This window comes from Mchenga conophoros, linkage group LG10 (assembly GCF_057382185.1).
Source record: "Mchenga conophoros isolate Kocher_MC1m ecotype Shallow Benthic linkage group LG10, M_conophoros_male_GT1.1, whole genome shotgun sequence".
Lineage (NCBI taxonomy): Eukaryota > Metazoa > Chordata > Actinopteri > Cichliformes > Cichlidae > Mchenga > Mchenga conophoros.
In genome coordinates, this window is record NC_140535.1 from 9,166,456 (window position 1) to 9,193,772 (window position 27,317).

A 27,317-nucleotide genomic window follows, 5' to 3' on the forward strand; every position below is an offset into this window, starting at 1 on the left:
TCATTGAATTGTATTATTTCCACGATCCAATTGCGTCTTCTTTATATGATTAATCTTAGAGTATCTGCTCTTGTTTTGATTTATGTCAGGATGTCTATATTTATTTTCATTGTTAGAAGGAGTTTAGAAAAGTCCTGTGAGTTTTAGTTAGGGCTGAACGATATATCACATTTGCGATAATATCGCGACATGATCAAGTGCAATTTTCTAACCGCAAAGGCTGCGATTATACTCTGGACATGTCCAAATTCATGGGCTGCATCCTCCTGAGGCCGCATTTGTAGACCGATTACGTCACAGCGACGTGCCGAAGGCTGTCCAAATTACTACCATATCCCAGAATTCATAGCGCGGCCCAGCCAAACTCCAGTTTCCAGCAATGGCGGCCGCTACTAAGTTTTAAAATTACTCATACTAATCTTTCTGGGTCACAAAATAAACTTTTAACATATTTTCAGGCGAGAAAGTAGTTGTGTAAACATCAAATATCTGCTCGGTTTATCAAGATATCCCATATTTGCAAAAGTGCTTCGACGTTTTCAGAGGCGTCTGCTACCCACCAGCTCGACAGCTAGCCGGGAGCTCGAGGGTTACTGATGCGGCCGAGAACGGCACAACTCCCGGCACATCATTTTCAGATCACCGCGGAGTTTCGCTGCTCGGGTTAAACGTAATATATAAGTCACTTAGACAACCTAAAAATGTTATTGTTGGGCTTTTTTCAGTGTTTTGTTTGTTCGTGAGTAAATCGGTTTGGCTGAGATTAAAGTTATTAGATTAGATAAAATAAAACTTTATTAATCCCCCGGGTGGGTTCCTCCTTGGTTTTCACACAGCTGACTAAACGTCAAACAGAAAACTTATTAAACAGAAGTATGAGACAGTCGAGAATTTACACCAGTGTCTGGTTATATTTTAGATAGCAAGAAGCAGACGGCCGAGTTTATTAAACTCCACCGAGACAGCGGTGACGCTAATCAGAACTAGCCTTCTGATTCAGAAGGCTAGACCGTCCAATTTCACGCCTTTAAATTTTAAAGGCGTGTTTGTGTGTGTGTTTATACAATTGCTATTATGTTTGCACTTTATGTGTAATGTTACTGACTGCAAAGATCAGTAAGATGTGTGTATTTTTTATTTATTAGTTTTATTTATTTAATATTATTTTTTAATTGAATGACTGTCTAGTAGTTCACAGATGTCGAAAAACTGAGTGTGGTAAAGCCACTGATTTTTTTTATGTATATTTCTGCAATCTGCACATTGTACTGACTTTCATTTTAATGTTTACACCAGGGTTCCTTGTCAGCACTTTATGCTCAGATGTTTGTAAGCTAAAAATAAACTATTGTGTATGTTCAAATATACTGTTGTGATTGAAGAAGTTAAATAAAAATGTCAGTCATCAATTCATGCATCACCTCATGTCATCATAACAGAGGTCTGTCTTCCAGGAAAGAACAGTTTAAAATTAATGTAATATAGTATTGGCCATACTATATGATGTATTGCTTGTCTTTGTTTAATAATACAGAAGACAAAGACCTTAAAAAATAATCGCATATCGCATCGCAATCGCAATATTGGGGCAAAAAATCGCAATTAGATTATTTTCCATAATCGTTCAGCCCTAGTTTTAGTAACTTCATTAATTGTTTGTCATGTATTAATTTGTCCTTGGGTGCTTCCTTAGGAGGTGACAACAGCTCTGATACAGAGAGCGCCCCTTCCCCCTCTCAGGCTGACTCCTCAAAGTCCGGTGACTCCAAGAGGGCAGACGGCGCTGCAGGAGATACTCAGTGTGCTGACCAGGACAAAGGCCAGACTAGCAATGGGAAGGCTCCAGAGCCTCCATGCGAATTCACAGTGAAACAAGAGAAAATCCCAGAGGGCGAGGTGGGATCTCAGGAGGAAAAAGCCAGGGTGACTTCCTTTGCAGGCTCAGTACATCCTAAAACGGAACCTCTGGATGTGGTTATGAATCTCGAAGAGGTTAAAGTGAAGATGGAGCCCGGTATCAAGGAGAAAGGCGAAAAGGGAGATCATGGCGAAAGGCTCCACTCAGATAATGACTCCAGCGCCACCTGCAGTGCTGATGAGGATGTTGAAGCAGAGCCTGAAAGGCAGAGGTGAATTTTCATAGCAAATTTCATAGCATAAGCTCCCTGTTCACGCGTTCATGTTGTGTGTGAATAACTGCATTTTCCAAAAAGAATGCTGTCAAATTATTTTAAACGTCTATATTTTGTCTCACGCAGCAGAATATTCTCCATGGAAAAGCCTTCGTTGCTTAACCCTCCAGGCTCGGTGTTGGTGCCTTCACCTAAGCAAACCCAGCTCAACATCGATCAGCTGCATCAGCGGGCAGCTTCAATACCACCCATGGTTGGTAACTTTTTCAGAAGGATCATTCTCAGACAAAAAAAAAACTACAACAAAAAAACTACAGGCCTTTATAGTGTAAGCACTATGTAATACATGGCAAACAGTTCCACTGTGTGTGGAAACATTTTTTCTATTAAGGTTTTTATTGAATGAAAACAATAATATTTGTATGTTTATTAAACGTGTTCTGGAATTGCTTCCCTGCAGTGCTTCATCATCTCACTTAGTTCATATCTGGCTTCCGGACTCATGGACTTCTCCCCCTTCTTAATACTTTAGGTGCCTGGTCCATTTGGCACTGGTGGCGTGCCCATCAGTGGTTACGCCATGTTGCAACACCAGATCAAAGCAGTGCATGAGTCAGCGCACCAGGAAGAGAAGCAAAGGCAGGACCATGGTAAGAAAGTAAAACTATCCTCGTTCAACGCTCACATTTCCTGTTGCCTTCTCAGTGCTCTATCCTCATTGTTCTCTGCTGCTGCTGCTAACAGTGAACTATTTATAGCCTATATTTTAGGACCCATTCATTTTTATGTAGTTTCATAAAAATGTTTTTATGAAACTACATGTTTAGGGTGCTCTGGACTGTCGTAATGTTCTTCAGCCTGAGCCAAGATTTAAAAAAAAAAAAAAAAAATCCTTCTGCGTTTAGTACTATATGAACAGAAGTCTTGATTTACACTTCTCTTGAAATACCTTATGAAGAGGGGGATTTGGGGTTTGTGTTTTTTGATGCCATGTGACTAGAGGCTGTCAGAGGTCACTTCTGCCTGACCGTCGATTTAGTTCACCCATGCACCTTCTGAATGGAGAGCAGTGAAGCCAATGGGCAGACTGTATTACAGCTTGATTTTGCAAAGCTTTTAGCACCTTTTAGCGTGAGTGCCATGAAGAGGAGAGCAGCTGTCAGTAAACGACTGAGCTTTGAAACCACAGTATTTATTACACATAGTAGGTTTTAGCGGGTACGTGTCCAGGTGGCGGTGTGGCTGTCAAAAATGTGCATCCATTCTGGGTGGTTATCTTCCCTTTGTCCTTATGCCTGTACGCTGCAGGTAAACCCTTACCGTACATGCCTTATGACATGATGCTGGCTGTGGACCAGGAGACCCACTCCGGTCAGCCAGGCTCTCCTTACAGACTCTCCCCCAGGGAGTTAAGAAAGGCCTCACCTGACCCCAACGCCCCCAATGTCTCCTGCTACAGTGTGCCACCAGGTAAAAGCACACATTTTCACCTCCTCCTCCCAACCCTTTTTGCCTCCTCCCATGACCCTGCTGATACAGGCAGGCCTTGTTTGACACCCCTTTTCTATTTGTGTTATAGATTTTTTTGACTCCACTGGTAGTGGAATATGACATTGTCTTCAAAAATGTGCATACATACTAACTGAAATAGTTAAAAGAATGAGGTCAGTATATGAGGCAACAGGTTAATGTCAGAGGACCCCCCCCCCCCCCCCCCCCCAAGACCCTGCATGAGGTAAATGAGTATTCTGAATTGTGAATCATTTTGTGTACTCTATACTAGAGTCCAAGAGTAAAAACGTGGAGCTAGCAGTGAGCATGGTAGGTCCACTTTAAATTTGGAGTGGAGATGAGGACTGCTGTGGAGCTCTTATTCCTGTCATGGGATGTGACCGTGTTAGCACTTGTGTATTACTCAAGATGTATCTTCCCAAGTCCAAAGGTATATGTGTACACATTAGCATTTAGCAATGTACAGGAAGTGTGCAATCAGTGTTAAGGTGAAATGAAGAAACCTCTGCCCAGATATGACCATCCATTGCTTTTGCTAATATCTATATCCTGCATATCTGAAGTTCTCTATGTCACGTTTCTTTTGGGTTTTTTTTACACTCTGTTATAAAGTCATCCTCTCTGCTTGTAACGTTTTATAACCGGTTGGATTATAATTTGCTTATTTGTGAATGGATCAGACAGAGGTAACACTTCTTTGGCTCCATTTGTTGTGTCTCAGAAAATGAGCCCACTTCCAGTGATAGTTGCCCTCTGATCTCCGTGACATTTTGTGTATTTGCTTTACATAAGTGAGCACATTAAACCATATTTATAGGTTTCTTTATAATAATTTCATAAATGATATCATTTTAACTATTGGTGATTTTCATTAATCAACGGTAAAAAAAAAAAAAAAAAATGACCTAACCATGTCCTGTCCACTCTGATGTTCTGTTAGACTGCTGTCATCAAAGAGCATTTCTGCTGTATCGCCCTTGTAGGTGTGCTACATGTCCGGTTAGAATATGGTTATAGTGAATTATGAATCCTGAAATTGAATATCACTGCAAACTGAAGGTCATACACCGTCTGTTTGTTGATGATGATTAACAGATTCACATTTTAATGATGTTGTGACAGCAAATCAAAGCCAGATAAGGGGATTATCCTGGATTTACTACATGCAGATTGACTGTCAGATATTTGCCAGAACTTTATAGAGCTGGGAAGAGGTGCTATGTTTTACTTCCTCATTTCCCACGTGTGGGACTAATAAAGGTCATCTTATCTTATTTTCCATCTTATAGGATGCATACAAAAACTTCTGCTGTTACTCCCCCCCCCCTTGTTTGTAATCTGGGGCAAGGATAAAATCATGTCCATCCGAATTAAGTTGTTGTTCCTGAACTTCCTGAGCATGAATGTTAATGCCTGACACACAGTCCCTTCTCTACAACAGAGGCTTATAAATTCGTCATAGAGTGGCTTGTTTTCTTATCTGTCCCTGCATGAGCCAGCAGCAGGATGACGCCCGTGCCCGCTGGAGGAACTCTCGCTGCCATTTGCATTTTTGATAGAGTGCAGAGTGCATGCTGCTCTCCCTGCAGGGAGGTTACTCCCGGTCTGTGTGGGTGCATGTTTGAGGTGTGTTATGATTCATTTTGTCTATTCAGCTGTCCCAGGAGACAGTCAAGTAGACAGCGGGCATGGGCCAAAGATACCACAGGCTGAAGACAGGCTGTTAAATGAGGTCTTCTCTGCTTACTTCGCCACTCAGTGGAGCGTTGTCAGAACAAAGCTTAATATTTTATCATGAAGTATTTAATTTGGAATAAAGCTAAAAAAAAACCAGTATGTTGGGTGCACTGGTTTGCTTTTTTGATGTTATACCCAGCTGTTTTAATCAGTTATCTTATTTCCTTTTCTGTATTTCCACCAGTCCTTCACCCTGCAACTACCCAGCTGGTCCAGAATATACCAGATGGAGGCCGCATGACGTTCAGAACCATTCGACCTCCCAACATTCCCTCTCCTCCTCCACTCATTCCAACTACCAAGCCCACAGACAAGCCTTCCTTCATCCAAGGAGGCTCCATCTCCCAGGTGAGGCACCTGGGGTATGATGTTTGTGCTTTACCAGTAGACTAGCTGTTCTCTTACACCACTGGGGAGAAATCAGATTCTTTAATAATTTATGTGAGCTCTGATGTAAGATTAACATATGTAGGTTTTATAAATCTTTTTGTCCATGACAGGATCAACACTTTAATTTTCAAACTATTACTATATTTATCTACTACACTGTTGATGGTAGAATAGGACAGTTGATCCCATCTTAATAAAATGAACTGCTTTATTGTTTCTGTGTACCCAGTGAGCTGACTTTGAAATATGTTCTGTGATTTAATTTCCAGGGAACTCCTGGCACATACCTGCCATCCCACGCTATCTATGGGCCAGAGGGAACTAAGAGCAGTGTGGGCTCCATCTCTCTGGGTCTGCCGCGGCAGCAGGATCTTAACAAGCCTGGTAGGATAACAGGCTTCATGTGACTAAGCTGTTTATCACTTCTTCTGTTCATATAGAGCTGGCAACATTGGAAAACCAAGCATGGCATGAAAATGAATGCTTTGCTTTCAGTGTCAGAAAGCAAAACATCCAGATCAAAGGACGTTGCTCTTTAGAAATTCTGTCACAGTTGACATCTGAGGCATCGCACCTACTTTATGGCATGGTCTGTCTGTTTTACTATTGTCCCACACAGAATTCTGCAAATAGAGAACTGGAGTTCCTGTTAGTAGAAAACTTTCTCAAGCCTTATAGTCTAGTTATATTTTGTTTCTCTCTGTAACTCTTTAGGAGCTGCAGTTCCATCCATACAGGATTGTAGAGGCAACCCAGCAAAGGCTGGCGAAGGTCTGCCTTTCAGAGGCTCTATCACTCAGGTAATGAATGGATGAAATGAGGCTTTGTTTTTTTGTTTTTACACTTCATGGGTTTTTTTTTTGTATTTATAGAACATTTCTTTGCTCTCCCCTTAAACAGGGCACACCAGCTCTGGCCCAGTCGAGCATTGCTGCTGACCTTCTGAAGGGCACCATCACAAGGCTTGCCACAGAAGACCCAAGCAGCCCAGACAAAGCTAGGGGGGAGCAGCTGGCTAAAGGTCATGTCATCTATGAAGGCAAAAGTGGGCATATCGTGTCCTATGATAGTTGTAAGTGCCTTTTATTGTCGATATTGCAAATAGCAATTTTTCTTTGTTTGGCACACACGTGTTATTATATGTTTTATTGACCAGTAGCCATCAAGAACCCCAGGGAAAACACCCGCAGCCCCCGAACAAGTCATGAGCTGAAACGCACCTTCAACATGATGGAGGAACCCATGGGCCGAGGACACACGGGCAGAGACGGAGCCCCGTTGGAGGGTACTGCTTGTGTGTCACTGAATATACACACTGTCCTTGTTTGTCTTTTCTGTGTCAGGGGCTCACGGTGCCTGTTTCTGTTTTTTCCCCCCTCAGGGTTAATTAGCAGAGCTTTGCCCAGAGAAAGCATTCATGGAGAATCTAAGGAAAGACCGGTGATCACTGGATCCATAATGCAAGGTAGCTTACTGTAAAGTTGATGCATCACTCAAAGTCACATGAACGAATAAGCAAACCTGAAATAACTTCAAATCTTTCCAGGGACACCAAGAACTGCCGCAGAGACTTATGACGATACTATGAAATATGGAAAACAGTTAAAGCAGGAGAGCCCGCCTGCCCGCTCCTTCGAAGGGGGTATTGGCAAGGGCAAGCCCTACGAGGGCGTCAATACGATTAAAGAGATGGGTCGTTCTATTCATGAAATCCCACGACAAGATTCTGGACAGGATATGTGCAAGACTCCTGATTTGCCAGACAGAAGGGTTTTGGAGGGCTCCATGTCACAGGTCAGACAGAGCTGTGATTCCAGCCACTCTTAAACAATTTACTTTAATGTTTTTGAAATTTAATATATGAACTCCACAAAAATACAAAACTGATTTTTTATGATGAATTGATAACTAAACTGTTGTTTTTAAAACCCTTTACCAGATTCACAATCTGAACCAGCCCACCATCAAACACAATGTCAAGTCCCTGATCCCCAGTCCCACTAAGCTGCCACACAACATGCCCCAACTGGAGGCCATGGAACGAACCAAATACGACGAGGGTAAGGGAGTACGGCACACCTCTGTGGTCAACTCCACCACCTCTGTTCTACGCTCCACACACCAGGAGGCCAGCAAATCCCAGCTTAGCCCAGGCTTGTATGAGGACGCCAATGCTCGCAGGACCCCTGTTAGTTACAGTACCAACCCCATGTCTAGAGGATCACCTATGCTGGGACGAGCTTCAGAGGGTATATTCCATAATCATTTTATTCACAGTAGAACATCAGGTTCTCAGTTATTTATTAATAAACATTATAACTCTTACAATTATGGAGTTGGATAGAATTGAAGTAGACATTTATCTTTCCCTTACCAGATGATCTTATTTTGTCGAAAAACTATAGTAGTAATTAATACACAATGTGCACCCAGTGCTGAGGGCACTGGATAAGCTTTTCTTTTTTCTTTCTTTTTTTCCCTGAGAAAAGTAATGAAATGATATTAAGTTGTTGCTTCAACTAATTAGATAAGACGTGCGTCTCTCTCTCTCTCTCTCTCTCTCTCTCTCTCTCTCTCTCTCTTCTGAAGGTGGGATGGGGTCTGCAAAGTCTGCTTCACATGAAAGAAAGAGCACCATGACACCGACGCAGAGAGACAGTGTCCCAGCCAAGTCCCCAGTGAGCGGTGGTGACTCTGTACCCTCTCATAGCCCCTTCGACCCCCATCACCCCCATCAAGTGTACAAAAGCCATTTGCCTCCACATCTTGACCCCACCCTGGCCTTCCACAGAGTGCTGGATCCTGGTATAGCGTTTAAAGCATTTTTATTCTTTCTACCGTCACCATGTGAATAATGAAAACCTTGATTCTGAGTAAACTGATGAAAGCAACTCAGGCTTTCTATTTCATAAGCATAACATGTCCAGGATCTTTTACAGCTGCTGACGTCAGCAGTGGTGATCTGTATCAGTGAGCCTTCTGTTCATGGGCTTTTTTGTTTTGTTTTGTTTTGTTTTGTCCTCTGCTACAGCATTCATGTTCCCCAGGCAGCCATCCCCAACAGGCTACCATAACAACTACCAGCTGTACACCATAGAGAACACACGGCAGACCATCCTGAACGATTATATCACTTCCCAGCAGATGCCCAGAGGACTGTCACCGCGGGAACAGTCTGTTGCTATCCCTTATGCACCCGGATCTCGAGGTATGGCCCTCCGATAGCTGACTAACAGCTGTGGGCAGGAGGGGTAGTAGTATGCAGGCTGTGTGCTTGTGAAGTAGTGGCAACCTTTTCCAGACGCCCAGAAGCAAATGACCTAGACAAATTCTGCTGATTTGTTCTTTATATTGGGGCTGCAAATGATTCGGCTACAGCTCAATTTATACATTTTGTATAGTCATGCAAATCTCCATTTGCTGAGTGGTTGCCTCTTACAAGTTGACCACTATTCCACTCTCTTTGCAGCCCTGTTGCTTATTGATCAATTTGTATTTGGAAGCACTAACAGATGAAGGTGATGGGTTACAGCTAAGTGTAGACGGTGTTCATACATTCAGAAATTGATGGATTGGTTCTTGTTGTTCACCGTTGGCCCTTTGCTTCTGTCTGTAAAAGGGATTATTGATCTAGCCCAGATGCCTCCAACTATCCTGTTGCCTCACCCTGGGGGAACAGGTACTCCCACTTTGGAACGCATCGCCTACCTCACTGGACCTCAGCCCCCTTTCCCTCCTAGAGCTTTCAACCCAACCTCCATGTCGCAAGGTGAGGACCCCTCCCTTCCCCATCCCTACACCCCATGTGCCCTTTATCTTCCTTGCCACGATCGCCGCTTCTGTAAAAGTGCAGCTCTGTGCTGGCCTGATGTGGCAAAGGTCGGTTGTGCTTGTCTGGTTACAAAAGTTAAGTTTTACTGAAGTCATGCTGGGAGTGATTTCCCATAAAACTGCCTGACCGTTGCACAGCGCAGTTGATGTCCTTGTTTTTGTTTTTTTGTTTTCTGTTGCACAGGAAAAAACAATCAAAACATAAATAGCCTGCACTCTGTTTTTTATTTTTATCCTATCGCCTAAACCGATTGTTTTAATATGTAGATTCCAAAAACCTGGTGATGAGCTTAAAGAGTTGAGTTATGTGGTCTGTAGTTGTTCTTATTTTTCAGTCCAGGTAAGTTTAAGAGTTTAAAGCAGCTTTAAAGCAGCAGCAGCACAGTTTCCTGGTTTCATCTGAAATGGTACATCTGGCCATTTCAGAACTTGTCAGCAAAGCTAACATTTCTAAAGGAAGTCTGCTCCAGCATTTTTCTAGCAGGTGAGTCGAGTCTTTACATTTTGTCTGTGGTGTCCTTGTTCTCTTCAGGTCACCTTGCTGTTGCCAATGAGAGAGAACGGGAGAGGGAGCGTGACCGTGATCGGGAGCAGCAGGAGAAGGAAAGGGAAAAGGAAAGGGAGCAGAGGGAGAGGGAACATGAGCGTGAGCGGGAATTAAGAGAGCGAGAACGAGAGCGAGCCAATGAATACATGCGTGCAGGTGAGTCATTTTTGAGTTTAGAACTCGTACAGTTTTGGAAATCTCATTCTGATGTTTTTAGTCCCTTCAGTATAGGAACCTGTGCTCTTAGGGCTTTTATTTTGAAACACTGTTACAGTAAAATATTTATGTGTGTCCTCAAGGCGGACCAGAGCAGCCAGTCCGGCCAGGGAGTCGAGGTTATCTGCACTCCCCTTCTCCCTCACACAGACCACAGGATGTTGGAGTTCCACAGCGGCCAAGCATCTTCCAGCCAAAGAGTGTCATCACCTCTCTGATGTAAGCTTAAAGCTACTCTGGGTCTCTTTTCCTCTAGCTCGCTAAAGATTTTTTGCACATGCATATTTTTTTTATACATGATTACATTTTGGGCAACAGCATGACATGATAACTGTGTGAGCCACTTCTTTATGCTAAAAAGTCTCCTCGTTAGACTCATTTGATGCAATGGAATGGAAAAATATTTTACATGAGCACATGTTTCTGCAAATATTTTTGACGTGATCGAGTTCTTATTTTCTCTTTTAGGCCTCTTTCAACAGCTATATCTGCACCACAGAGTACCGCCCGCCACAGTACTGCAGCTGATGCTCTGGCTGCTTTGGTGGACGCCGCAGCTTCTGCTCCACAGATGGACGTGGTCAAAGTGAAGGAGAGCAAACATGAACGAGATGACGATATGTCTTCAGCTCGGCGAGCATCCAGCCTGTCTGAACAGCAACAACAGGAGACAGAAAGGCGATCTCTGCATTCACCGTATGGAGCTATGTCTCTGCCAGGGAGTAAAGCCTATCCAGCTTATTCTGAAAGCACTGGTGTTGGGGTTAAGGATAAGGGACCTCAAACAAAGTCCCGCATTGAAGAGGAGCTTCGGACTCATGGAAAGACGACTATGACAGCCGCCAATTTCATTGATGTCATTATCAAACGTCAGATAGCCTCGGACAAAGACTCGCGAGAGCGAGGCTCCCAGAGCTCGGATTCATCTAGCAGCTGTGAGTGTATTGGATTAAAAAAGAGAACTATTCAAGCTTCACATAAATGCTCTGTGATACCGTAACATCCGCAGTTGCATGAAAGGATAGGTGTACATAGAACAGTACATCTCATGTGTAGTAGAGCCTGACCAATATATTGGTAGGGCTGATATGTAGGCAAATATTGGCTATTTTCCTACATATCAGTATCTGCAGCCGATAAATTAAAATTTAAAAAGAGATAGGAGAAATGCCCTTCAACAGTGTTGGCGTTGCAAAGTTTAGGAGAAGGAACTTTCCAACTGCCCTGTTGGCAACAAGTGTTTGGAATGCTACAGACACCACAAGTAGCAGAGTCAAGCAGAGCGTAGAAGAGCAATCATTGTCACAGCATATTAGGCCCCTCCATAGTGTACTGGTTAATACATTTGCTTCGCAAGCAAAACGTTGTTGGTTCAAATCCAGCCAGACACACAGATCCCCTTTAGGTTTACCTCAGGAAGGGCATCAAACAAACTTGCAGCGCTACCGACTGTAACAACCTCTTGTGATTAGTAAGAAGCTGAAAGTAGCCTTATTGTCATATTATCTTAAGGACTCAAAAAGACACATACGTTTGTGTTAAGTTAATGTTCATTGTTTTTTTCTTTAACTCACCAAATATTGCTATCAGTTTGGCCTCAGTCAACAGTAACTCTTTGTCCATACTTGTCCCACAGTGACATCCAGTCGCTATGACAACACTGGTGGTGGAGCAATTGAGGTGATCAGTCCAGCTAGTTCCCCTGTCCAGCCTCAGCAGGACAAACCAGAAGATGTGCAACAACAGGCATCGGGTATGAACATCCTAACTTTGGGGATATTCCTTTTTTTTATTTAAACCAGAGTGATTTTACTAATATTCAAATATAATTCAAGTTATATTAAAGATATTCATACAATGGATTTTTTAAATGCAGTTAAACTCTGTCACACAATCGCATACCAACTGGTGCATTGGGGAATTTACAGTATCTTATCCTAAAACTCTTCAACTCAGACCACTAATCTTCTGGTTAGAGAACGATACCCTTGATTACTTGTTGGGGGGTGGTTGAAGATTTGGCATGAAAGGCTAAAATTAGCTGTGCTGAGTAAACATGCCATACCTTGAATGGCTTCACCGACTAACCTTGTGATTTGAGACTGTCTAGTCCCCAGACTGCACTCAAAAGTTATTTTTGTCACCTGAAAGCAGATGTGGATCATTTACTTTTGGCATAGTCTTTTGGAGCCTTGCCATCTCATCACTTCTCACTTCACCATGGCTCTCTCTAAAACAACTCTGCTCTGTCCCTGGTTAACCTTTCGCAGTTGGCATGCGATCTTATGACATGAGTCGATACCGGCAATCAGGGGAGCCACCACAGTCCAGTTCCCAGCAACTTTCCTCCTCCCAGGCTGACAGCTACTCACAGGTCCCCAAAACTCATCGAGTCATGACCTTGGCAGACCACATTTCGGTAAGAAATGCTGGAGAGCACAATGGCCTGCAACATCAAAAATAATGCAGCACATAGGAATTTACCATGTGCACCAGGTAATCACAGCTAGCTAACTTGGTTTTGTGGTAACTCCCTGTAATGCAGCACATCATAACACAGGATTTTGCCAGGAATAAGGACCCTCCTCCAGTCTCCTCTTCAGCCTCTGCTGCATTCCAGAGCGTTGTGCCACCTGTGTCCTCTTCAGGTCGAGGCAAAATGCCCAGTCGCTACAGTCCTGAGAATCAGGTGCAGGCCCAACACCACCAGAGACCCTCCAGCAGAGTTTCCCCAGAGAACGCCTCCGACAAGCCCAGAGCCAGGTACTGAATGCCTGAATTAATTAGAATGAAACCAATTTATTTTCTGCCATCTGACAAAAATTTGCTCTCTTTCTCCTCTTCAGGCCTGGCAAGTCTCCAGAGCGAGGAGGCAGGCCGATGGAGAACTATGAACCCATCTCTCCACCACAGAGCTACCAAGGCATGGACAAACAGGAGTCAGGTGGACCTCCACCCCAGCGGCGAGAGGGTGACAGCTCAGAGATTAGGTACAGGAGCGGCTCAGCTTGTTTGTTTGATAATTTGATTTTATAATGATTCAGATTTAGTTTTGATGTTTTTGAAGGTTTGTGTCACTGTTTTGTCTGACTCCTTGTGTCTTTTTTTGGTTCAAGGAGTGACTCACGGTCCCCAGGGAGTGTTAGCTATCTGCCTTCCTTCTTCACCAAGCTGGAGAACACCTCACCAATGGTGAAATCGAAGAAGCAGGAGATCTTTCGTAAGTTGAACTCCACCTCTGGTGTTGGTGATTCTGATGTTGGTAAGTGGGTATTCTCTTATCCTACGTTAACCTAAATCCTTCTAGCTCTTTATGCATGTGAATTATTAAAGCGTTTTGAACTCGGTTTCTTCTAAACCAGCTTTTTTTTCACCAGTATTAATTGTCTTGCAGGAAACGCACAACCAGGAACAGAGATTTTCAACCTGCCTGCGGTTACCAGCTCCAGTAAGTAGCAGCATATTTTGTTCAGACACACTGTGTATTTATGCCGATTCTCTCTCACTGTATTGTGCGTGTGTGTGTGATATGATTTTTAGGCAGCATCAACCCCAGGAATCACTCCTTTAGTGACCCAGCCAGTAATCTGGGTCTGGAAGACATCATCCGCAAGGCCTTAATGGGCAATTTGGAGGACAGACAGGAGGACCAACAGGGTGGTGTAACATCCAACACTGGCAGTGACCCTCGGCAGGAGGCCAGTCCATCTCCCAGCATGGGTAAGCAGGAATACCCCCGCTATTGTAGTCAGCTTTGTGCCCTTTCTGAAGGACTGTGGATAATGTTGATTTACCTCTACCTCTTTGAATTCAGGTAAGCAGAAGCAGGGAAAAGCCAACAGCCGGAAATCCAAGTCTCCTAACCTGGGTCAGGTCTACGGTGGAGGGGAGCGCCCCTCATCAGTGTCCTCCGTCCACTCTGAGGGAGACTATCACAGACAAGCCCAATCCCAGTGGAGCTGGGATGACCGACCCTCTTCCACAGGTGCACTGTCCAGTCTCTACTGTCACTTTACTGTTTTCTACTCATAGATCTTAAATGATTCTATTCCAGAGTAAGCTCAACCTATTAAGCAGCAACCTTATTTTTTCTTTTCCTTCCTGATGTTTACTTCCCAGCTAGATTGTTAGTTAGCTTGTTATTGTGAGAGCCCTCAGTATCATTCAGCTGCTTCTCTAGGTGGTGGGCTGTCTTTTTTTATAGACTCCACAGTCTTGGACACCAGTTGGTGACAACCTTTTACTGCTCTCGACATCTAAGCAGAACCTGCAGCAGGTGGAGAACTAGTTCTTGTGCATGCTGAAAAAAACAGAATAATGAATTAATTGTTAATTCATTGTTAATGAGTTCTTCAACAAATTCTGAAAGTCTTCCCCTGGCTCCTCGCTTCCTGCTGCGCCCAAACCAGCTGACTGACACTCAGTTTCATTTCCTCATTCATAAAGTTGCTGTGAAAGGTGCAATTGAAAAGTTTCATTTGCAGAGATTTTTGGTAGAGTTTTTGGTAGAAACTAAAGTCATGTTTATTTGCTATTTTTTGTATGTAACACGACTGCGTTCACAGTTATTTAGTCGTCACTATTATAAAGATAAAGACCAAGATTACATCTCAGATGTAAAATCTGTAGTCTCAATTTTTCTAACTGTGTGGACAGAAATGCAGCTATAAGAGTGTCATGCAATTTTTCTGAAACATTAAATGTATTTTAAAGTGACTTTTTAAATGCAGTTGCAGACACTCTAATTGTGTTCTGACTACATTTCATGTTGAAATTTGTTCACAGACACATTACATGATGTGAAACAACATTTTGAAGTACACTGTGTGAAATCCAAACTTAAACTCACCTTAATCTGAAAATCACCTTAATCAGGTCTCCTAGAACTGGATCCATGTCATAAATTCCATAACGGATCAAAGCAGCTCAGTAGACCATGTTTGGGTTTCAGTTAACTAGCATGGCCGGATTTAAAACTGATAAATTCTTAGTGGGTTATTTTGTCCTTACATGATCTGTATTTCTTATTTAAAATGTGTCATCCTACCAAAATTACATGTAAAGTTTATGTAACTAAAGTGTTAAATGTAAAACGCCAGCTCTGGTCAGCCTTTCCTGAATCAGAAACTCGGACATCAGCTCAGGGTTTATGGTTTGACTCGGAGTTTGTTGAACCTGCTTCCTAAAATATGGCCCTGGCATCATTTCATCTACATTTTGCCCACTCGTGTTGTTTTCCTTTTTCCACAGGACCCATCCAGTTCCCATACAACCCGCTGACTATGCGCATACTGAGCAACACACCACCCACTTCCATAGCGTCACCCTCCATACAGAGCCAGCAGCAGCAGCTGCAGCAGAATCCAGCTGGAGCCCCTGGCCAGCGGCGAGAGTGGCAGTCTTTGCTGTCGGAGCAATACGAGACCCTGTCTGATAGTGATGACTGAGCCCCGCTTGCTTACAGCTTTATTAACCAGAAGAGAGGCCTGCTCTTTGGCTTGTCTGTTCACGCCCCTCTCCTGGAACTAACCTCGCTCACTGGGGAGTGCAACATGTAGATGGGGTGTTGTCCTTTTTATTTTTGGTGCTATGGCGCCCCCTGGCTGTTGGCTGAGAGTACGAGCAGCAGCCTGTGACAGGAAGGGTTCTCCTGGACGTCGCTTGCTTTTGGTCCAGAAGCACTCGTCCAGCCTGTTGTGGTGGGGGAAAAAACAAACAAAACTCAGCTTGAGGTGATGACATGAGATGCAGGAAAGATAAAGAACTTAATATGTAAAAAAAAAAAGACAACAGAAGAAACTATTTCTGAATTTTGTTTGATTTCTGTAAAGATATACCTTGTCTTTAAGAAGATCATTGTATGTAAATAGAGTAACCTTTTGCAGTGTTTTTCTTAACTTGATTATTTCTTATTTTAATGTCGCTTTTAAATTGATCCACTTTAAATGGAAAGAGTGTGGGTGCGTTCTTTAATAACACAGTTGGTCTTGTGTAGTCCAACATCTCCCACCCCTCCAAACCCTGTCACCCAGCACACACACAAACAAATACTTTTACCATTGCAACGGTAAGAGAGAGAGAGAGAGACCGGACCTGTGGTTTGTACTTGACCATGAGCAGAGCACAGAGACTGTGCCACCCTGCGCACCATCCACCAAGCACCACCAGAGCCTGAACGTTGCGGACATTAGAGGAGAACAGACTAACATTTCAAACAGCATTGGTATCTGATAACTGTCTTTATCACACAGCGGAGATGATGCATGGATTGTAAGCGTTGGATGGTAGTGATAACCGCTCACCCTAGACAGAGAAATGTCTTCAAAACAAGTTGAGAACACTGGTGTCATAGCAGAGAGACGAAAAGTCTGATATAAGCTTAATTTCGCCAGAAATTATATCATTATGACTACTCCTGGACCCCGACTGAATAATGAAAGTGAGCCAATATGTTTTTTTTTTGTTTTTTCCTTCTTCTTCTCCAAAAGAGCTATGTGATGTGTCACATGTAGCTGTCTCTTTGCAGTTTCCAAACTGTCCAGAATGATTTGTTCTGCAATGTCGTCATGGTTTAAAAAGAAAAAAAATGTCAGGAAGTTGTGTTTTTTTAATGCTTTTGCCATGCCTTGTGACTTGAGAAAGAAGGCAGCTTTAACTAATTTTCTCAGAGATATATGTTTGTGTTTAATGTTTGTATTTGTTTCTGTAATCCCTCTTTTTTTTAATTATACTGTCCTGACAAAAATCTGAACTCTGTAAATTGTCTTTCTATTACACACAAAGACAAAACTAACCAAACTTAAAAAATGGTCTGCACCATTGTTGCACTTTTTCCTTTTCTTTTTCTTTCTTTTTTTTTTTTTGCTTTGTAGCATTTGACAACAAAAAGCATACTACCTGCTGTGTAACTTATTCATCCTCCAGCCTTGGAGTATACTAAAATGTGCTTTAACTTTTCCTACTACTCACAGAAATTTGCCCCGATTTTTTTTCTTCCTTGTAGCTGGTACAGGAATCTTTTTGTTTAGTGTCACACTTGCATCACAATTGCAGTTTGAACTGTATGGTACCATTACATGTTTAGGCATTTGATGTCATGAAGATTCAAATCCATGACCACTTAATCTCTGCTTTCATTGTGTCACACAACAGGCATAAAGCTTTGAATATGAATTATACTAGGTCAACTATAATACACGACAGTAAACTTTGTTTTAGATATGTGGAAAAAAAATATTTTGGCTTTTTCAGCTTTCACTCTGCTCAGTTAACAAACCGATTCTGCTCTAAACTTGATATTTCCTTTGTTGTTGCTTTTTCTTTCATTTTTTTGATTTAAAATTGTCGTAGCACATGTTCAGATTTTTATTTTCTGTCATTTTTTCTTCTTCAACATCTTTGCTAATTCATCCCGTTTAGATGGGGTGTTATTTGTTTACAAATGCAATGACAAAAAGAAAAAAAAGTTTACAAACTTGAATCTTAAAGAAATCCGACATGAAGCCGAAAAAATATTGGAGCATCTTTTCAGCTCTCTATCAAACACACAGTGGTGTTTTTGGGTTTTTTTGCTCTTTGTTTGTTTTTTTGTTTTTTTTTTGGAATTGAGACTTGAAAACCCGTGTAACCTATGATGTTGAAATGCAATGTTTGTATCGCACAATGTCTCTCAGTAGGCTATTACAAGAGTTCAGACCAATCAAATAAAGTGGATCAGTTCACCACTGAAAAATGTGCCGATCCTTGAGACGTGTGCAGTTTTTTGTTTGTTTGGTTTTTTTCCCTTCTCTCTGGTTGTGCACTGGCAGTTACACGCACTCTTTGACGCATATTGCAATGATTTATTTGTCAGGTAATCCAGTATGAAATGGAAATTAATGCCAGTGATCCCTTGTAGGTAAAAGTTGGGCAAATGCAACAAATATATCAGCTATTAAGGATTCCCAGACTTAAATTGAAGGTGAGAAGGCAAAAATGTTAATTGAATTCCTACAAATTGAAAAATGAAATGTGTAATTAAAGCCGACACCAACACACCTGAGACTTTGGTAGTGCAGTTAAAAAAATGTTGTTCAATTACTGCTGCCTAATAATTCTGCAGCATTCTCTTATCAGCTCTTGTCAGTTTGACCTTTTAATCTACACATCTTAACATGGACTGTAGAAAAAGTTATGTATTGGCTGACTGCTTCTGTGTATTATTGCACTCAGTAAAGTTGATGGCCTTAAAGGAGGTCCCTGTGGTGACAGTTATAGACCCAGTGTGTTTGAAACCTTTAGCTGAGATGCCACAGTGGAAGTGTATAACAGGTCATTCTTGCAGTAGGGCTTCTTTTTATTCATGTGTGATTCACACACTGATTATTTGACCTGTCTTACCAGAAAAAGTGTAGGTTGTCTAATGAGATTTGTTTACAGATTTTTTGCAACCCATTGTGACAGACCACGTTAAACACTAGGGTAGGCACAATAAATCTGTGTGTGTGTTTCACTGTGTCTGGTGTGAAATGGGTCTGTTTGACTACTTACTGCTTATACCAGAGCTAAATGTCCAATCGAAAAAAGCTTTGCCGATCTTATATCGTCTGCCAATAGCACACTGTTTTCTTATTGAATATCTAAATGACTTGAGCGTTTTAACCCATACGAAGAAAGGAAGTGGAAAGGGGTTTCAAGTTTCATGTACGCGGACGCGTTGAACTTATTTTCCTTTAATAGGCCGAGTTTAAAAAAATCTATTTAAAAAGAAAGAAAGAAAATGCCTGTGTGACATCGCAGATATTCATATAACGAACTCAAAAGCAGCCTTTTCTTCCAAATCTCCTCGAAACAGAAAAATGTGATCTACGTAGGAGTTTATTTTGGAGGAAAGCAAAACCACAGCAGGGTAACACGGGAAGTTGTAATATTTTCGTGGAACCTTATTGGCTGGAGCAGTCAAAGACATCCTGTAATAAGTGGTGCGAAAATGCGCTCGTTTTTACCTGCAGTGGCCGAACAACTTTTCCAAGACATACAGAAAACATACCAGGAGGCTTCTCAAAGTAAGATGAATATGACGAAGACAAAAGTCTGGACATGTTTCGGTTTAATTTAAACGTAGATTTAGCATTGCTAGCTAACTGTTGGTTAAAGCAGAATGTGACACGACTTTCATTCAAGGCGCACTCCACATATAATTTCCTCCTTTTCTGTGAGGACTAGTTAACTTCCAGTAACTGAAACGCAGCTGGCAGCGAGCTTTACTTTACCGTGCTTCACAGCAATGTCAATGTAGTAGTTGTTGTGAAACCTCATAATTATGGCCCTGCTACTTAAAGTGATGCACTTTTACATTTTGGCAGTAGGAGGCGCTGTTATCACACACATAACTTTAGCCCCAAGCTTCCCTCCATAGATAAATTGCTACAGGTTTAAATTTACATGAAGCTTTTTGACATACCATAGTTTGATAAAGGCAGCTGCGTTGCAATACACACTTTATTCCTACCACAAAATGGACCATCAGCCAAAAACCCCAAGCATCTATGGAATTATGGTCTGTTTGTCTGCGTATTTGACAGAAATCTGTCTTTCTTACCATTTCTAACTAAACAAAACAGGTATATTAGACTGTGAGAAATTTACGTAATATTGGTTTTTGTTAGCCCACGATGCTATGTAGAAATTATAATATATACAGCATATATATGTTATCATATATGCTGTAAATGAACAATATGTGAACCGTATCAACGTTTTGTGTATATTGTTCACATGGTCTAAGGAGCTTGGAAAGAAACGTGTCTAGACGTCTTTAATTTTCTTGAAGACGGTTCACCTCTCATCAGAGAAGCTTCTTCAGTTCTAGGGTCAAATGGTGGAGTACCAGATTTAAGCCATGTAGGAGTATCCCCCCACGAGGGACAATGGACCCCCTAATGATCCTCTACCTAATCACATGAGCCAAGGTGTGAAAATGGGTGTAGGTCACAATCAGCCAAGGTTTCGGGTGAGCTCATTGTGAAACCTGGCCCCACCCTATCATGTGATTTCCTGAGGTCAGATGGCCCAGGATGTGAGTGGGCATTAAGGCGTCTGGGAAGGTATCTCAAAACTGGATTATAGATGACAGACAGTTGGTGTCGTAAACCACCACCTCTGTTCAAAGATGGTCGCTCACGGTGGAAATAAATGGCTTCTTTTACTCCTCTTTCACAACATCTGTTTTCTCTGTCCAAAATGTGAACATTTGCATCCTCGATGTCCTTTAGATGCAGATGGACCGCCAAGTCTTGTCCCGTGGAGGTGGCTCTTCTGTGCCATGCGTTTATGAAGTGGCTGTTTGGTCTCTCCAATGCCGCGGTCTGGACATTCCTCGCTGCACTGTACAGCATACACTACATTATTAAGTTTGTGTTTAGGATTTTTGTCTTTGGGATGAACCAGTTTCTGTCTAAGTGTGTTGCTGGGTCTGAAGTAAACTGAGATGTCGGGCTTGGAGAAGACTCTCCTGAGTTTTTCCCGATACACCAGCTTCATAGGGGATGACAATGTTATTGCGTTTGTCTTTCTTATCCTCCCTAGCTGGTGTCTGATCTTCTTTCCTGTGCATCTTTGCTGACTTGATGAAAGCCCAATTAGGATAACCGCATGTTTTGAGAGCTTCCTTTACATGTGTGTAGAGCTGGGCAATATGAGATTTTTTCATATCATGATATGTTTTTTTCATTTCAGGCGATAACGATATCTATCACGATATAAGCCAAATAACTATTTGTAAGATTTAAATGTGCCGTTGCTCACAAGTAAAATGTGAAATAATCAGCAGCTTGTTTTGATTTAAATATTTATTTCCCATAATAAGTTCAACAGGGTAGATGTACTTAAGGAACATGAGACTTTTTCAGATAAATAAAGGCAAATATTGCAAACTACACAAAAGGCAGCCGCTAAAGCATTTAAGTTTCAAAATAGAACAAACGAAACAGACTAAATTGTCAATTCCACTTAGAAACAAAATATTAATTCTAAAAATAAATCTTAGTTTGTTTTACAGAAGAACAGACAAAACTGACTAACTTTTGTCAATATCAAATAAACTGAGAACTAAAAGGAAATTCTCGATCTCTCCTTGTTGTATAGCTTAGCTTTTCAAACAGTTTTAACAGTTACTTTAGTCTGACAAAAGCCGAATGACGAATTAGCGCTTCCAGTCAGAGACTGAGGCTACGTCCACACGTACACGGGTATTTTTGAAAACTGAGATTTTCCGTTTTCGTTTTAAAAAATAATCCCGTCCACACATAAAGGCAGAAATGAAGGAAAACGCTGCTATGAACATGCCAAAGCAGCAGGTGGCGCTAGATTCCTAACCGTGTAGAAATGTTGGCCAATCAGAAGTCTAGAAGCCTCGGTGGGAAAAAGTAAACAAAGCTGCGGCATAGAAGCAGAACCGAGTCGTATGTGTGGACGGACAGTAACTGTGTGTATATGTAAGCATTTAAACACTGCAGAGAGTAGAATTAACAGTATTGTAGAAATTCATTTCACCGAAACAATAACGTGGCGCACAGTGTGACGCATGCACCAGTTTATTGTATTTCCAGACTTGCTTTCGGCACAATTTACAGTGCACGCTACTCTGTTTTTTGTCAGACTTGAAATAGCTGAAATACCTTCACACTACGGAACTTCTATGGCTCTTCCGTTCGACAATCTCTCCGGCATTGGAACCGTCATCTGTTTTCTCTTCGGTCACGCTCGGTTGATTTTTCTAGTCGGCACACTCATTTCCTCCATTACGCGCTGGCTCCATTACCCGCTGGCTGCTTCCCAAACAAACACACGTGCGGCTTGGCACTTGTGCTGTACGTAACAAGTCACGCGACGTGACGCTGCGGCTGTGATTGGTTCGGCTCTGCGCTACTGAATTTGGATCGGCTGACCTTTTTTATTTTTTTTTATTTTTTTTATTTTTATTTTAAGAGAACAAGAGCGGCGAGGTCTATCGCGATAGCTTAATTTCTCTATCGAGTAAAAGTTATATCGCGATACATATCGTTATCGTTCTATCGCCCAGCTCTACATGTGTGTGTTCCTTCTTTATCCCTCCAGGCTTAGAGGGAACATTATCTGCCCGATAATGTAGGGTCCTGATTACTCCAAGTTTGTGTTCCAGAGGGTGGTGGGAGTCAAAGAGGAGGTACTGGTCCGTGTGTGTGGGCTTCTGGTAAACTTCAGTGTTGAGGTTTCCATTCTCTTCAATGCGCATGGCACAGTCCAGGAAAGGCAAACGGTTATCCTTTGTGTCTTCCCTGGTAAACTTGGTATTTTTATCCACAGCGTTAATGTGAGCAGTGAAGGATTCCACTTCTTGATTTTGACCCAGGTGTCGTCTACATATCTGTACCAGTGGCTGGGTACTCTTCCTTTGAAAGAGCCAAGAGCCTTCCTTTCCACTTCCTCCATGTAAAGGTTGGCTACAATAGGTGACACCAGGGAGCCCATGGCACAGCCATGTTTTTGTCTGTTGAAACCCTTGTTATATTTGAAATATGTGGTGGCCTCCATAAACTATATTACATTATTTAGTAACTATGGGTTGTACTTTAGCCAAATAAATGGCCAAACTGAACCATGAACTCCTATTTTAAGCATTGGTGTGTTTATTTTTTATTAAAGGCATGCCCATGCAAGTTAGAAGGTTGACACAAAGCCCATCTGAGGCAGTGCCTTGCCCAAGGCCATCTCAACAGTTGTTTCATTTTACCTGCATTAAGGTTCATTACATTTGAACAGATAGCCACATGGGCAACAGCTTGCCTCCATGCTCATCTTTCTATTCCAGGAGAAAACATAGCCAGAAAACATAACACAGATAATGCTCTAAGTGCAAAAAATTACAACCCTTGATTTGATAGCTTGGAAAACCATCTATAGCAGGAATGACTTGAAGTAATAATTTTCTCTATGACACTATTAGTCTCTCACATTGATGTGGAGGAATATTTTTGTACTTTTTGTCACAACAGTGCTTCACTTTATTGTGGTTTGCATACATTTCTTTAAGTACAGCTCTAGTAGTCTCACTTCTTATTTCAATCAGGTTGATTTTTGGGGGGCTTTGATGGGTCAGCACATTGATTCTTTTCTTCTTCAGTCTTTCTGTTGGGTGATTGTTGTGTTATATCATGCAGTTTGGGCCAAACTTTAGCTGTCTGACAAATGGCCGCACATTTGACTCTAGAACACTTTGGTATAAAGAGGAGTATGGCTGCCACGATTAGTCAACTAGTCACGATTACGTCGACTATCAAAATCGTCGACAACTAATTTAATAGTCGACGCGTCGTTTGAAGCTTTGTAAGATCCCAGAGACGCAGGAATAAGTAGCAGGATTTAAGAGTGTAATAATGGACTGCAACAGAAGATAGCAGCACTGCATGTACAAGGATGCCAGCTGCCGTTAAACCCAGAAGAAGAAGCAGTGTCCGGTATAGTAGCTGTGTCCAAATTCAGGAACCGCATCCTCCTGTGCCCGCATTTGTAGGCCAATTACGTTACAGCGACACAACAAAGACTGTCCAAATTCGAAGACTCTGACAAATGCGGCTGACAAATGTGCCCTTCATTTCCCCAGATTTGAAGGATGGGTCGGTTGTATACTTCGTTGCCCGACCTTTTCGGAGATGTCTGTTACCCACCAGCTCGATAGCTAGCCGGGGTTCAAGGCTCACTTAGAGCCGGTGAGAATACCGGGCTGCCAGCAAATTGTTTTCAAACCCACCGCCGTCTTTCGCTACTCGGGTTAAACATGATATATATATAAGTCACTTAGATAAAAATGTTATTGTTTGGCTTTTTTCAGTATATTATTTCTTCCTGAGTAAATCGGTTAGAGTTATAGTTTTTACACAGCTGAATAAACGTCAAGCAGACAACTGATTATCAAAAGTGTGAGATAGGGCTGGGCCATATTATACTGTTCATGGTAATACTGGTACAATGTTATGAAACGATAAGAAAATGAAATATCGCGATAGAATATGGGTAAAACGCGCATGCGCAGTGCCTTTGTTTTCATACGCACATGGCCGAAAAAGCATGGCAGCAACGGAGAATGAGAAGGGAGAAAGCGGATCGTTGAGTGAAACAGATAAACCAGAATTGGTTTGTAAAAATGGTGCCGCTTCAGTGATGTGGAACTGGTTTGGTGTTTGCCTGTCAGATACCCACCAAAGCACTTTTTTTTTTTTTTTTTTTTTGTGTAGAACATGCACGCAGGCCGTTGTTATTGCTGTATTTGTTGGACTATGGTGCTCGTAAATCTCGGAGTAATCTGGGTCCTAAACTCGTCTCCTTCAGTTCCCAAAGTCAAACAAACACTGCAGCATCACTGAGAGTTAAAAACTGTCTAAATTCTTTCATCTTTAATAAAACGATCAGCATTGCTGCTTTACCAGGTGTAACTATGAAGTTTAACATCCAGGCATCCATGAAAACAGAATGCATTACATTTAACGGAATTAAAAGTTAGCAAGAAGTTAGCAGAAGTTAGGTAACTAGCTAAACTAGCGAGCTAAGTATGATATAACATGTTCTGACTGAGAGATTTAAAAAAATACTAATAATAATAATTCAAACGTACTGCTCTGCTATCACTTCCAACATAAATGAAGACAGGAAACTAAATGGCAGTGACGTTCGTAGGGTTACTGAAGTTGGGCTATGTGCTAGGTGATCGCTAGCGACATAGCTATGTTAGCATAACATAAACAGTGAAGCTGGAGGATGAACGCTAACACTTTTCCACTCGATAAAAGTTAACGTGAGGGTTCCTGATGGTTAGAGACAAATGCAATCGCATGGTAGGATGCTGTAAACAGACCAAACTTCAGTCAGGAGAACAACTGAGATAATCCATCCACAATAGAATGTTAGTCATCAATATACTGCAACAACATGGGAATAGAGAAGCTGTGATAGAATACAGCATTAATGAATCAATGGTACAGAAGTGGAGGAAGCAAGAAGAATCAGTTGAATAGTTTGATTTATCTGACTGCTTTGTTTTGCTTAATGTGTCTTATAATCCCATGCACCTTATGGTCCGAAAAATACGTATTTGACTTTTTTATTTGGCACACTGCAGTTTAATGCTGCAAAGCACCAGTTTTTAACTTCAGTGGATATTATACATGGTTATGGTGAGGATATGTCAGCCAATTTCTACTGGAAATGCCTTTTGGTTAAACTTTCAGCAAGGAATTTGCTTTTGCACTGTTCAATTTTTATATAGCTTTAATGCACATAAAAAAAACAGCTGCTTGTTTAAGTGAAAATAAATGGATGGGGGGTTTTTGCGCTAGTAAAGTTGTGGAGTTGTATTTTGTCTCGCATCAATTATTGTCAGTTATATACCGTATTTCCCGGACTACAAAGCGCACCTGAATATTAGCCGCACAAGCTAAAATCAGGGGAAAATCCTGTTTTGTACATACATTAGCCGCACCTGACTAAAAGCCGCAGGTGTTTCAATGTTGACTTATCATATGTAAGAGAATATGCACAAAGGGAATTGTCAGGAAAGAGATGGCTGTTTGGAGACACACCCCTTTTATTAATATTTTGAAAAACAAGTCATGGGTACATATTTGCACAACTTTTTTGGTATATGTACAAGTAGCGGTAATTACAAGTACGAAACATGTACTGTGCTTCATAAATGAGTAACAAATGTAGTACATAACAATAACCTACAGCACACCAGAAAAATAGATTCGGACTACCTTTTAGGCTCAGGTGCAGTGACACGGCTTTAACAAGAAGAAAAGTCAGTCATTCACCACCATCTTCCTGCGCACTAAAACCACCAAAGTCCTCTTCTCCAGTGTCGGAAACGAACAGGCTCAGGATGGCTTCGTCATCCACTCTCAGCTTCTTTCCTTTGTTGTCACTTTCAAAACCAAACAAATCCTCATTGTCAGTGTCAGAGTCGAACACCCTCAGAAGGGCCGTGGCGGTGTCCTCCTCTCCATCATGCAGCAGTCCAGCCCTTCGAAATCCGTTGGTGATCGTGGATGTTTTCACACTTTTCCACGCTGTCAGATTCCACCGGTGGAGTTGAGCATAACTTGCTTTTCGCAAGTTTATTGCCGCTTGTCATCCACGCCTCCGGCTGAACGTGTAGCGCTACTTTGAAGTTTGTTTTTCGCGCTACTTGTACGGCACTATGTTGCCTGGCGGATGGACATGTGACCAACATACCACTCTTGAACCCCGATACTGTGTGTCTGATCACATGCCCTTCCGCCAGGCAACGTAGTGCCGTACAACAGCGGAACAAACAAAACAAATCGTCTTACGATATGACAAAAATCATGGACAATCCATAGAAAAGCCGCACCTGACTAAAAGCCGCAGGGTTCAAAGCTTGTGCAAAAAGTAGCGGCTTATAGCCCGACAATTACGGTAGTTATCGCAAATTTTCAAATATATATCGTGATAAATATTTTTGACCATATCGCCCTGCTCTAGTGTGAGATGCTCGAGAATATACTCCGGAGTCCTGTTATATTTTAGATAGCAAGGAGCAGACTGCTGAGTTTATTAAACTCCACCGAAACAATCTGCAGATTTCATTAAAACTTAATAAACTATCATCTTGTCTTTATTTTTAGTTAGCACATACATTAAACACTTAAAGTTGTAAGATAATGATAGTTATATAAGAGCAGATGCATGCTGGTGCAATAAGCTGTACGTTTTACATCCAATGGATGCACGATCTGATTAGTCGACAAATCGCAAAAATAATCGGTGACTAGTTGACTATCAAAATAATCGTTTGTGGCAGCCCTAAAGAGGAGTTCAGGGTAGATTCAGTAACTGCAAGGTGTTCAGGTTTTGTGGCTGCAGAACAAGCCCAAATCTCCACCCCTCCACCACCGTGCTTAACAGCTGATATGGGC

At 41.9% G+C, this 27,317-nt stretch overlaps 2 protein-coding genes across 8 annotated transcripts in view; both read left to right on the plus strand.

Moving 5' to 3' along the window:
- Positions 1–18,107, plus strand: part of ncor1 (nuclear receptor corepressor 1) — a 63,436-nt gene extending 45,329 nt beyond the window's left edge. Inside the window, exons 20-46 of one of the 7 annotated variants that reach the window (XM_085288403.1) lie at positions 1,694–2,129; positions 2,259–2,385; positions 2,665–2,782; positions 3,441–3,602; positions 5,566–5,729; positions 6,041–6,155; positions 6,486–6,571; positions 6,672–6,843; positions 6,928–7,056; positions 7,153–7,236; positions 7,318–7,565; positions 7,711–8,020; positions 8,361–8,576; positions 8,803–8,979; positions 9,391–9,540; positions 10,135–10,305; positions 10,449–10,584; positions 10,834–11,300; positions 12,002–12,118; positions 12,636–12,784; positions 12,911–13,128; positions 13,212–13,355; positions 13,482–13,627; positions 13,760–13,813; positions 13,906–14,085; positions 14,180–14,350; positions 15,616–18,107. In XM_085288403.1, the coding sequence (XP_085144529.1) occupies positions 1,694–2,129; positions 2,259–2,385; positions 2,665–2,782; positions 3,441–3,602; positions 5,566–5,729; positions 6,041–6,155; positions 6,486–6,571; positions 6,672–6,843; positions 6,928–7,056; positions 7,153–7,236; positions 7,318–7,565; positions 7,711–8,020; positions 8,361–8,576; positions 8,803–8,979; positions 9,391–9,540; positions 10,135–10,305; positions 10,449–10,584; positions 10,834–11,300; positions 12,002–12,118; positions 12,636–12,784; positions 12,911–13,128; positions 13,212–13,355; positions 13,482–13,627; positions 13,760–13,813; positions 13,906–14,085; positions 14,180–14,350; positions 15,616–15,812 (4,844 nt within the window). In that variant the 3' untranslated portion in view covers positions 15,813–18,107. The remainder of the gene's footprint in view (positions 1–1,693; positions 2,130–2,258; positions 2,386–2,664; positions 2,783–3,440; positions 3,603–5,565; positions 5,730–6,040; positions 6,156–6,485; positions 6,572–6,671; positions 6,844–6,927; positions 7,057–7,152; positions 7,237–7,317; positions 7,566–7,710; positions 8,021–8,360; positions 8,577–8,802; positions 8,980–9,390; positions 9,541–10,134; positions 10,306–10,448; positions 10,585–10,833; positions 11,301–12,001; positions 12,119–12,635; positions 12,785–12,910; positions 13,129–13,211; positions 13,356–13,481; positions 13,628–13,759; positions 13,814–13,905; positions 14,086–14,179; positions 14,351–15,615) is intronic. The other 6 variants (XM_085288406.1, XM_085288404.1, XM_085288405.1 and 3 more) reach the window with 6 other exon arrangements.
- Positions 18,108–19,303: 1,196 nt separating this feature from the next.
- The window catches only part of zswim7 (zinc finger, SWIM-type containing 7), a 35,674-nt gene continuing 27,660 nt past the window's right edge, over positions 19,304–27,317 (plus strand). Inside the window, exon 1 of the mRNA XM_085288427.1 lies at positions 19,304–19,409. Coding sequence (XP_085144553.1) covers positions 19,334–19,409 — 76 coding nt within the window. The 5' untranslated portion in view covers positions 19,304–19,333. The remainder of the gene's footprint in view (positions 19,410–27,317) is intronic.